Below are 10,756 nucleotides of genomic sequence, written 5' to 3' on the forward strand. Positions count from 1 at the left end.
TGGTGCTGACCTTGAAAGCCCTAAACGGCCTCGGTCCTGTATACCTGAAGGAGCGTCTCCACCCCCATCGTTCTGCCCAGACACTGAGGTCCAGCTCCGAGGGCCTTCTGGCGGTTCCCTCATTGCGAGAAGTGAGGCTACAGGGAACCAGACAGAGGACCTTCTCGGTAGTGGCGCCCGCCCTGTGGAACGCCCTCCCACCAGTTGTCAAAGAGATAAATAATTACCTGACATTCAGAAGACATCTTAAGGCAGCCCTGTTCAGGGAAGTTTTAAATATGTAACACTGTACTGTTTTTAACACTGATTGGGAGCCGCCCAGAGTGGCTGGGGAAACTCAGCCAGATGGGCGGGGTATAAATAATAAATTATTATTATTATTATTATTAACATTCTTATAACACCCCAGAAAAAAAGGTGCTTGAATGCGCTTTGCTCAGAAGAGCTACCTTGGATCTCTTCAAGCTCCTCAGAGGCCAGAGGCTTGTTGAGGCTGCTCAGCTGAGATGCAGAGAGGCTTCTGCACCTCAGCTGAGCAGCTTAATGGTGTGGGGACTTGCTCAGCTGAGGCACAGCTTTCCCGTGTGTTGGCTGTTAGCCAGGAGGCTGAAGAGCCTCAGCAAAGCCTGGCTGCACCGCCTGCTCACGAGGAGACCTTTTCCAGAACCCGTGGAGGATGTCCCTTCAGGTTCTGCGGAGGGTCTTCTTGTGAGATGGAGGTGCAAGCAGGGCTTTTGCTGAGGCTGGTCAAGTCTCTCCCCACACCTCCAGGGCCCACCTGAGAAGTGCCAGGATGCCATTGTGGTGCATTCTGGATGGAAGAAGCCAGGCTAAACCATAGGTTACATGAGCCCTAGCAGGCCTCTTGCTTTTCCTTTCCATCTCCATCACCCGCCCCCTAAGAAACTGGCTTCTTTCAGTCATGCTAAAGAACTTTAAAAATGGCCCTTCTGTTGAATGATGGATTGCCCCATGTAGGGCATTCAGACTGCGCAATGTTTGCTCCTTATTTGGGTTATCTGTCTTTTGCTCCAACCCTTGTAATGTTCAAGTGCTCCCAACACATGCATAGTTTTTGTGCTATGTAACTGCGCCGACATTCTGCAAGTCATGGCTGCAGCTATTTTTAGAGATTATGTGCATCCAAAATACTCCCAAGAATCAGAGCAACAGAAGTCGGGCTGTGACAGACAAACCGACGAATGCTTTTGCTGTTGTACACCGGGAAGGCTGTTGCTCCAGATTTGCACTAAAAGTTCTGCAGAAGGAAGATCTTGCCTCCTGAACAATAGCTGTACAATGCTGAAGAACTGTCAGCTGAGATCAACTCAGTGGTACATCTTTTCCATCACTGTAGTTTACAAGTAACAGATGCTAGCAGAGAGGGTGCGAGAAAGCTCAGCATGGACAATGGAATATCGAGCAATTTTCTTCACACTTGTTACTTTCTGGGTTGTTGATGACCAGTGGCACTGAAGTAATGGTGCATATTGTTATAAGAAAAATTCCTATAACTCCCTTAGGGGGTATCTAGAGCCCGTAAAGAGTCCCTCAGGAGATCTCTATCAGTTGGAGAGAAAGCAGAGGCCAACCAGAGTATATTGAAAGCAAAGCGGCTAGTAAGCCTGATCTTTATTAAAGGAAATAAACTGTTGCAACAGGGTCCCCACTCACCACACGCAGGAGGGAGGAGAACCCTGAACGATGGTGCGCAAGCCCCTAGTCAGTGATGGCCAAACTTGGCCCTCCAGCTGTTTTGGACTACAATTCCCATCATGCCTAACTACTGGTCCTGTTAGCTAGGGATGATGGGAGCTGTAGTAAAAAAAAAAACCCTTACATGCGATAAATGTCCTCCAGACCATTTGACAAAACGATACAGGAGAACAAGCAACCTGTGACAGTTTGGGTTGGTCATTTGCAGTTGTGTAATGAAATGGGCATCTGCATCTACAATGAATTACACTGGAGTGACGACATTTCCCCCAATGATGGGACATGCCTACACCATATAGGTTCCGTATTCTGCTTTGGAATGGAATGGCTGAACTGCAAGGCTGTACAGTACTTAGATCACAACTATTTGATACTTTTGTGAAGCCTTTTCGTTTTTCTTGCAGGGATACCAAAGGCAGCCAACTGCAGCTATGGTAAGAGAAGAGATTGTTTTGTCGTGCAATGCATTCAACGAACTGGTCTCTCTACTTCAATTCCATCCTTACAGCACACCATTAATTGTTCTAGGCCAAGGGTGCTAACGTTTTGGGGTTTTTTGCCCAAGAGACACATTCCTCCATGGTTCCTGTAGTCCATTTTTGGAAGAAGAAAAGGCTAAGAAGTGAACCCTACGCAAATCCAGAGTGGAGCACCTAAGACAGTTGGGTGGTGTCTTGTATGCCGCCTTCCAGCAAACCCGTCAGCCAAGCTGGTGCCAAATGTATTACTTGCTGATGTGGTTTGGAAGCTGGTCTTGTTGTCAGGGTAGCCCAGGACCTCCATCCACACTGCCCAAGCTTGCACCCCAGAGAGGTCGCTCCGCTGCTCCTGACGCAGTAGAAACAACACAGGAGGCAGCAATTATAGGTTACTGGTCTCTTCAACCACAGCAGGCACTGCGATTCTATTTTAGTTTTAACTATTTGTTTTTTTATGTGAACCTCCCTGAGATCTTTTGATGAAGGGTGGTATATAAATCTTAATAATAATACAGTCGTACCTTGGTTTTTGAACAGCTGAGTTCTCAATGTTTTGGCTGCCGAATGCCGCAAACTCGGAAGTGAGTGTTCCAGTTTGCGAATGTTCTTTGGGACCTGACCATCCGACGCGGCTTCTGCAGCTTCCGATTGGCTGCCGAAGCTTCCTGCAGCCAATCAGAAGCCACGCCTTGGTTTTCGAACCTTTTTGGAAGTTGAGCAGACTTCTGGAACAGATTCCGTTCGAGAACCAAGGTACGACCGTAATAATAAATGCAGAGCTCTTTAAGCCACAAACATGGACCATGTTCCAGCTTTCGTCAATGCTTTGGTGAGCTTCTTCTTCATCATCTTCTTCTTTTTAAAGCTTTAATATATTAGGACTGGGACGCGGGTGGCGCTGTGGGTTAAAGCCTCAGCGCCTAGGACTTGCCGATCAAAAGGTCGGTGGTTCGAATCCCCGCGGTGGGGTGCGCTCCCGTTGCTCGGTCCCAGTGCCTGCCAACCTAGCAGTTCGAAAGCACTCCCGGGTGCAAGTAGATAAATAGGGACCGCTCCGGCGGGAAAGTAAACGGCGTTCCGTGTGCTGCGCTGGCTCGCCAGATGCAGCTTTGTCACGCTGGCCTCGTGACCCGGAAGTGTCTCCAGACAGCGCTGGCCCCCGGCCTCTTAAGTGAGATGGGCGCACAACCCTAGAGTCTGTCAAGACTGGCCCGTACAGTCAGGGGTACCTTTACCTTTACCTATATTAGGACTAGGTTGCCTAAAGGTAAAGGTAAAGGGACCCCTGACTGGTCCAGTCGTGGCCGACTGGGGTTGCAGTGCTCATCTCGCTTTATTGGCCGAGGGAGCCGGCGTACAGCTTCCGGGTCATGTGGCCAGCAGGACTAAGCCGCTTCTGATGAACCAGAGCAGCGCACGGAAACACCGTTTACCTTCCCATCGGAGTGGTACCTATTTATCTACTTGCACATGACGTGCTTTCGAACTGCTAGGTTGGCAGGAGCAGGGACTGAGCAACAGGAGCTCACCCCATAGCGGGGATTTGAATTGCCGACCTTCTGATCGGCAAGTCCTAGGCTCTGTGGTTTAACCCACAGCGCCACCCGCACCCCTTGGTGAGCTACTTCTCTTTCTCTTCTCTTTCTGTCTCCTCTTGTGTCCATAGGGCAGGAAGCACCGAGCTTCCTCTGGACTCCACAAGCACTGTGAGAAGTGTTTCAACCGGCACTGCCAGGCTCCAGTCGAGCCCACAGTCTCTTGCGTGGTGATCAGCTGCCGGTCTCACTGCGGCGCTGCTTTCCATATGTGTAAAGAGGACGAGCACCAACTCCTGTGTCCGCTAGAGCAAGTCTCGTGCCTCAACTCTGTTTATGGCTGCCCTTTCACCATGGCCCGTTTCAAAGTGGCCAAACACCTCAGAGTCTGCCCCGCCAGTATCGTCTCCTGTTCGATGGATTGGAATCGTTGGCCAAACGTGGATTCTGAGACCGTTCTGCACCAGAACATTATGAAAGAGGAGCCCGGCGAAGCTTGCTTAGATGCGGCCCTCGCCTTGAGAGATCAGAAAGCTCTTTTTAAGACACTCAGAATGGCTGAGTTTTTCCCAGAATGCACGGAGGCCTGTCCCATAGATGAAGAAGGAACGGATGGTGCTGAGTCCTACCTAGGAGAAGGAGCTGGTCGGTCTGAAGCAACTATGGCTGAAGCAGCTGGGCTTAGCCAGGAAGAGCGTGAGAACCTTGCAAAGGACAAAGAAGGGGTCGATTTAGTCGGTTACAAAACCTGGGAAAACATATTCAGTAAAGAATTCAAAGCGTGCACAGTAACAGGCCAACTGGCCGAAAACAAGGAAAGTGGAAGGGAGAGTAGGACTCTGAAAACAGGACCAACGTCTAGTGGCAATGAGAAAGGAAAGCCGCAAGAAGAAGGTGGCAGTGTGGGAGACAGTGGGAAAAACCAAGCCCCTCCTGAAGTGAATTTAGCAGCTGAAAAGACAGGTTTGGCTCCTTGGCAAGATGGCGTTTTGGAGAGGTTAAAAAAAGAGGTTCCTATAGGGGATTATAATATGTATCTGGTGCACCATGGAAGGATGCTAATTCATTTTGGTCAGATGGCTGCTTGCACTCCCAGAGAGAAAGACTTTGTATATGGAAACCTGGAGGTTCAGGAAGTGAAGACTGTAACCACCTTCAGAGTGCCAGTCAGTTATTGTGGCAAAAGAGCTCGCCTTGGGGACGTCGTGGCGCACAGGAAGCCAACTAAGAGCGTATCTGTGGATACTTCAGAGTTAGGAGTAAGCCTGGAGGCTCTTCCTAAATCCGATGCAATCAAAACTACACTGCTGTGTGCCTTGGAGAAGGAACTGAAAGGGCACGAGATCTCTGAATCAAAGAGCATCGATGCTCTCTTCATAGATTTTGGGACGCAAACGTACAACTTTGGTACGGAGCCTTTCGCTTCCACGGCCGTTCTAGCAGACACACTAGATGCCGAAGACCCGCCGAGTCTCCACATGCAGCTCAGAAGCGAGAGCGTAACCCAAAGGCACAACAAAAGCAACTCTGCTTTCACGTTCTCCTGCAGCCACGTTTTCAGGAGAGACGAGTTTCCTTCGCATTTCAAGAACGTTCACGCCGACATCCAGTCCTGCTTGAATGGGTGGTTCCAGCGCCGTTGCCCACTCGCCTACCTGGGCTGCACTTTTGTTCAATATCCCTGGCGCCCGGCCGGGCAAAGCTCAAGGGTCATCTACAGCCAGCGCCTCAAGACATTTGCCCTTAAGCCAGAGGTTGACCCCGTGCTCTCGGAAGCAAAGAAATTTAACTTGAGCAGAAATCGCAGGGGGAAAGAGATGGATGTTCTGAGCAGCCTTCCCCTGGAGATCCTGAAGTACATCGCTGAGTTTCTGGATAGCTACAGCTTGTCTCAGTTGGCTCAGGTGTCGGTGCAGATGAGGGACATCTGTGCTACTCTGCTGCAGGAGAGAGGAATGGTCCTTCTGTCGTGGGAAAAGAAGAGATATTCTCACGGGGGCACTTCTTGGAGAGTCCGCAAAAAGGCAAGTGATGGGGGCATTTGGGAGGGGATGGTGGCATCATCCAAACATTTACATAGGTCTCTGGATTTGGGGTTGTGGGCATCACGGGTTTCTACCACTATAAAAAACATTTTAGCAATTTTTAGTTAGGCTTTGTTTACACTGGCTAAAGCACTGCCACAAGCAAGGGTTGCAAGATATCAGGGTCTGCCCTGATGTTTTAAAGTTTTTGTTTTTTAAAAAAAATATTTATTAAAGTTTTTAAGGTATAACAAAAAAAAAAAAATGAAAAATAAAAAGAAACATACAAAATAAAAACAGGTAAAAACACATTAATTTTCATAACATATATTCCTTACGCTTATTTCCCCAGACCTCCTCATACCTCCCTTTTTTGTATTCCAGTTCAGTTTGTTAGTTCAGCAAATCCTTACCATTAAACTTTTACCCATTTGTAAACCTTTTTTTTTTCATATCTCTTAAAGCATTACAGCTGGAAACCACTTATTTTCTATCCAACATCCTTCTAACATTCATTAATTTTACAATATTTCTGTATATAGTCTTTAAATTTCTTCCAATCTTCTTTCACCAGATGTTTTAAAGTTTTAACCTTCACAGAATCACAGAATTGTAGGGACCACAAAGGTCATCTGGTCCAACCCCCTGCCCAACGTGGGGCTCAAACCCAAGATTCTGAGATTAAGAGTTAGCTTAATATTGGAATGTTCCCTGAAGATGGAAAGCAAGCATGTTCTTAGTTCTCCAAGAAAACTAAGCCTTGATTCGAAGTAGGAGTCTGCCAAGCACATTGTTCCAGCACTGCAGTGGAAATAGTATGGTCTAACAGAACCTCTGATTTCTGTCGCTTCTGACTCTCTCTTCCCTTCCCACACACAGACAGCAGGGAGAATTGTACCCTTAATCAAAGTGGGATGATAAATACAGTATGAGTTTAATCAAACTGGGATGTTAAATACAGTATGAGTTTGAGTTTTAAATGAAGGTGTCAATTTAACAGGGACTCCGCAAACTATATCTAGGCCTATAGCTACATCCATACCTATATCCAATAGATATAGGCCTATACAGGTACCTCAGGTTACAGACGCTTCAGGTTACAGACACTTCAGGTTACAGACTCCGCTAACCCAGAAATAGTACCTCGGGTTAAGAACTTTGCTTCAGGATGAGAACAGAAATCGCGTGGCGGCGGCAGGAGGCCCCATTAGCTAAAGTGGTACCTCAGGTTAAGAACAGTTTCAGGTTAAGAACGGACCTCCAGAACGAATTAAGTTCTTAACCCGAGGTACCACTGTATTGATATCCAAAGGTAAGTGAAAAAGACCAGTTGCTAATAGGTTAGGTAGTTAATAAATTAAATAGACCAAATAATTTATTCTACATAAATTGAATAAATTGTTAATGCACATTCATTCCTAAAGGATAATACTCCATGCCGAAAGTTTGAAAATGTTTGTTAGGATCCATATCTTAACAAGGAGAATTCAATTAATTTTCCCTCCTCCTCTCCCCTTTGACTGCATTAGATAGATATTTCTAGCAAAGTGCTTGGGGGACAAAAGGGACTGGAGAGAAGAGGGGGGGCACACAGGTCTAACAAGCCAGACCCACAGGATCTTGGGGACCCCTGTGCCCTTGACTCAGCTGCTAAAAGCTGCCAGGTGCACATGGAGTACAGACTGCTAGGCCATGGACAGCACTTTTGCTGCCTGTTTGCCATTTCTGCCACACTGCCTTGCTTCACCCCTTCTCTCTTTCCAGGCCAAGTGGAAGAGATGGAGCAGAGCAGCAGTTTTAAACAGGAGTGCCTGTTCGTTTTAAACAGGGGGGCAGCAAGGAGGAAGAGGTGGCAGCAGGAACAGGGCGGAAGGGTTGGAACATCCCAGTGGTGCACTTGTGGGCAGGTGGTGGCAGTGAGTGAGTGGGCAAGTGGTGGGCTGGCTGGTCCAGAGGTCTGGAGTTCTACCAGTAGGTTCAATGATGGGCTACAAGCCTGAAACATTTGGGCAAAATCTGGATGCCCTCGTATGCATGCACCTAGCTTCTTGGAATGGGAAGAGTTGTTTGCAAGATCTTGCACAATTGCAAGACTGGTTTTTCAATGCCTAAATTCCTTGTTTATGCCTCTTGATAGATCTGGAAATTTAGCAGCCTGTTCTCCACAGTGAATAGCTGGCAATTCAGTGACATCCCTTCGATGGCTGCACACTTAAAGACCTGTCCTTTTTATGAGGTGGAGAGCAAGGAGGACCCGGTTTTGCTGCCTAGACTGTTTTCACCTGAAGAACAGAAGCAAGACACTTTGGTCTCCACAGTCAAACACAGCCTAAAGAAACTTCAGAGAAGACCGAATTGATTTTGAGAGAGAGATTCTTTTGGATCTGGAAGAACTGTATCAGAACTTTAGCTGTTCTCTCTGAAATGGATTTCATATTCTTTATTAGTATGTCAACCGGGGGAATAAACTTAGCTGTATGCTTTCAGGATAGAATGAAACAGAGGGTGCAATCCAGAATCTTTCAAATAAATGGGAACTTTACTCCTGACTTCAACAGAGTGGTGATTTTTAAAAGAACTCAAGATATTTTCATTTCAACCAGCTTTTTATTCATTGTTGTGTCTTGCTGAAATCTTACTGCTTGTTTTAAAGGGTAGAAGGTGGATTTTAACCTAATGGTTTTGAATGCTCCCTTACAAGGGCAAATGCCTTGAAAGATGTCTTAAAAATGTTTTAATGAATTAATGAAAAATAGAATTGCACCCAAAGTCTTAAGGACTGTGACCAGCAGCATGAAGAACAGTGATGAATAATATCTATACATATCTGTTTCACTGCCTCCCCTGCCTTTCAAGGTGGCGTGAAGGAAGAAAAGTCCTGCTATCCTTTGGTTCAAAACGTATTGGGAATGGAACCTTGAATTAAAAACGAAGAGTAAGTAAAATGAAAAGTTTATTTAAAGTTTTCACGTTGTCATTTCTTCAGTCACATTTATGGGTTCTGTTCCCTTACAAAGTTTAGAATCTGAAAAGATTTTTGGCAGGAGCCCTCAAAATCTGTGTTCAAATTAGTCCCTTAAAGGTTCACCACAGCAGGGTACATAAGGAATGGTCAGAGCAAGAGCAGCATGGAAGAGACCGGCAGTGGGGAAGGAAAGTGGGTTGCCTATGATTGTACAGAAGACCAGGTGAACAGCTGCAGCTACAGCTAAGCAACCTGATTTTCTTCTTCCTGGTCCTAGGCAACATGGGAGGTGCCACCTTAGTACCAGAGGTGTGGCAGGTGGCATTTAGGCAACCGCTGAGCTCAGCACAGCCTGGGAATGGAGATGCATCCTTAAAAAGGAAACCAGTCCTTCACCTTCAGGGACACGACATTCAGACCTAGCAATTCTGAGTCAAACAAGTGTTGTTGTCGTTTAGTGGTGTCCGACACTTCGTGACCCCCTGGACCAGAGCACGCCAGGCACTCCTGTCTTCCACTGCCTCCCGCAGTTGGGTCAAACTCATGCTGGTCTCTTCGAGAACACTGTCCCACCATCTCGTCCTCTGTCGTCCCCTTCTCCTTGTGCCCTCCATCTTTCCCAGCATCAGGGTCTTTTCCAGGCAGTCTTCTTCTCACATGAGGTGGCCAAAGTCTTGGAGCCTCAGCTTCAGGATCTGTCCTTCCAGTGAGCCCTCAGGGCTGATTTCCTTCAGAATGGAGAGGTTTGATCTTCTTGCAGTCCATGGGACTCTCAAGAGTCTCCTCCAGCACCAGAATTCAAAAGCATCCATTCTTCGGCGATCAGCCTTCTTTATGGTCCAGCTCTTTATGGTCAAACAAGTAGTCCATGTTAATTTTTCCCAGCCATGATGGGCAAGGGTCAAAGGAGTATGTGTTTTGCACACTCCCTGCAAGTGGTTTAACCACATTCTCAGGCCACAATAACTGAAATGGATTCCATAAATCGGGGGCGGCTGACCCAGAGGCCGTATCCGGCCTCCTAAGCAATTTGTAGTGGCGCAAGGCGTGCAACTTGATTTCATTTTTTTAAAAGCAAGAAACTGACCAGCAGGTGGCACTGTTGAGCCATACCATCACGCTGGCGGGAGCCCCTAATTTTCATGTTTTCAGTTGAATGGCATGGCACATCGACAGCATTAAAAAGAAATATTCTCCTCATGTCCCTGTCCTTATTCTCCCCATCCCCACTGACAAGTACTTATTAATTTGCAGAGTACCATGTACAACCAGATACCCAGATTCAGCCAGATAATTCTGCTCATTATTGCTAGCCCTTCACAAGCAATTTTGGCAGGTGTTTCCTAGCTTAGGCTTATTGTGATGTAAATTCATTTTGCGCTTTTCCCCACCCTCAACTCTCTTATAATGCAGTCTGAGTTATACTGCCACAAGCATGGAGGCTCTCTCTGTGTGATAATTTTGCAGAGAATAGATATTTGGATTGGTTGCCTCTATGTGCAGCGCATTCTCTCCCTCTCACTCCCTTCACTTGTAGTTTGAGCTACAGAGCGGTTTACTTGCAGGTTCATTTTGACGAAAAACTGAATAGGTGCACCTGTAGCTGAAAGGTCTCCCACGTCATGCATGCACACACATACAAAATGTTTAGAACGCTTTTTAAAACAACCTCCTTTTAATTCTTTGTTTCTGTCCAATAAAGCAGGAACTATTCTAAGTGACTGTGCATATGTTCAGTGTGCGCTGTGGCAAAGCCCTCGGTCTTCTTCATGTCACCTGCTGTCGTCTGGCTTGAGAAGAGCATCAGTCCCTCTCCCAGGTGACACACACTCTCTTCCTTGACAAATGCATTGCACGTGGGAAGGCCCGAATGCCACATCTGCCACAGGATAACAAACGGACTTGCAGCCAGCCTCCCCCTACCTAACGCCCTCCAGAAATTTTGGACGACAACTTCCATTAGTTCCAGCCAGCCTTTGCAGCTCAAAGCATTTGTAGGTAGGCAGCGGCGGAGCAAGCCAATCGGGTGCCTGGGGT

The 10,756-nt window shown here is 47.0% G+C and overlaps 1 protein-coding gene across 5 annotated transcripts in view; it reads left to right on the plus strand.

Annotated features, from left to right (window-relative positions):
- The window catches only part of LOC144325956 (synaptonemal complex central element protein 3-like), a 258,614-nt gene that overhangs the window by 218,299 nt on the left and 29,559 nt on the right, over window positions 1-10,756 (plus strand). The window contains exons 2-4 of one of the 5 annotated variants that reach the window (XM_077921190.1): window positions 2,121-2,150; window positions 3,862-5,754; window positions 7,892-8,710. The exons of 2 other annotated variants lie outside the window; for them this stretch is intronic. In XM_077921190.1, the coding sequence (XP_077777316.1) occupies window positions 2,121-2,150; window positions 3,862-5,754; window positions 7,892-8,113 (2,145 nt within the window). In that variant the 3' untranslated portion in view covers window positions 8,114-8,710. Of the gene's footprint in view, window positions 1-2,120; window positions 2,151-3,861; window positions 5,755-7,891; window positions 8,711-10,756 lie in introns of those variants that run through there. 2 more of the 5 variants (XM_077921191.1, XM_077921194.1) reach the window with 2 other exon arrangements.

Source organism: Podarcis muralis, chromosome 17 (genome assembly GCF_964188315.1).
Source record: "Podarcis muralis chromosome 17, rPodMur119.hap1.1, whole genome shotgun sequence".
Classification (NCBI taxonomy): domain Eukaryota; kingdom Metazoa; phylum Chordata; class Lepidosauria; order Squamata; family Lacertidae; genus Podarcis; species Podarcis muralis.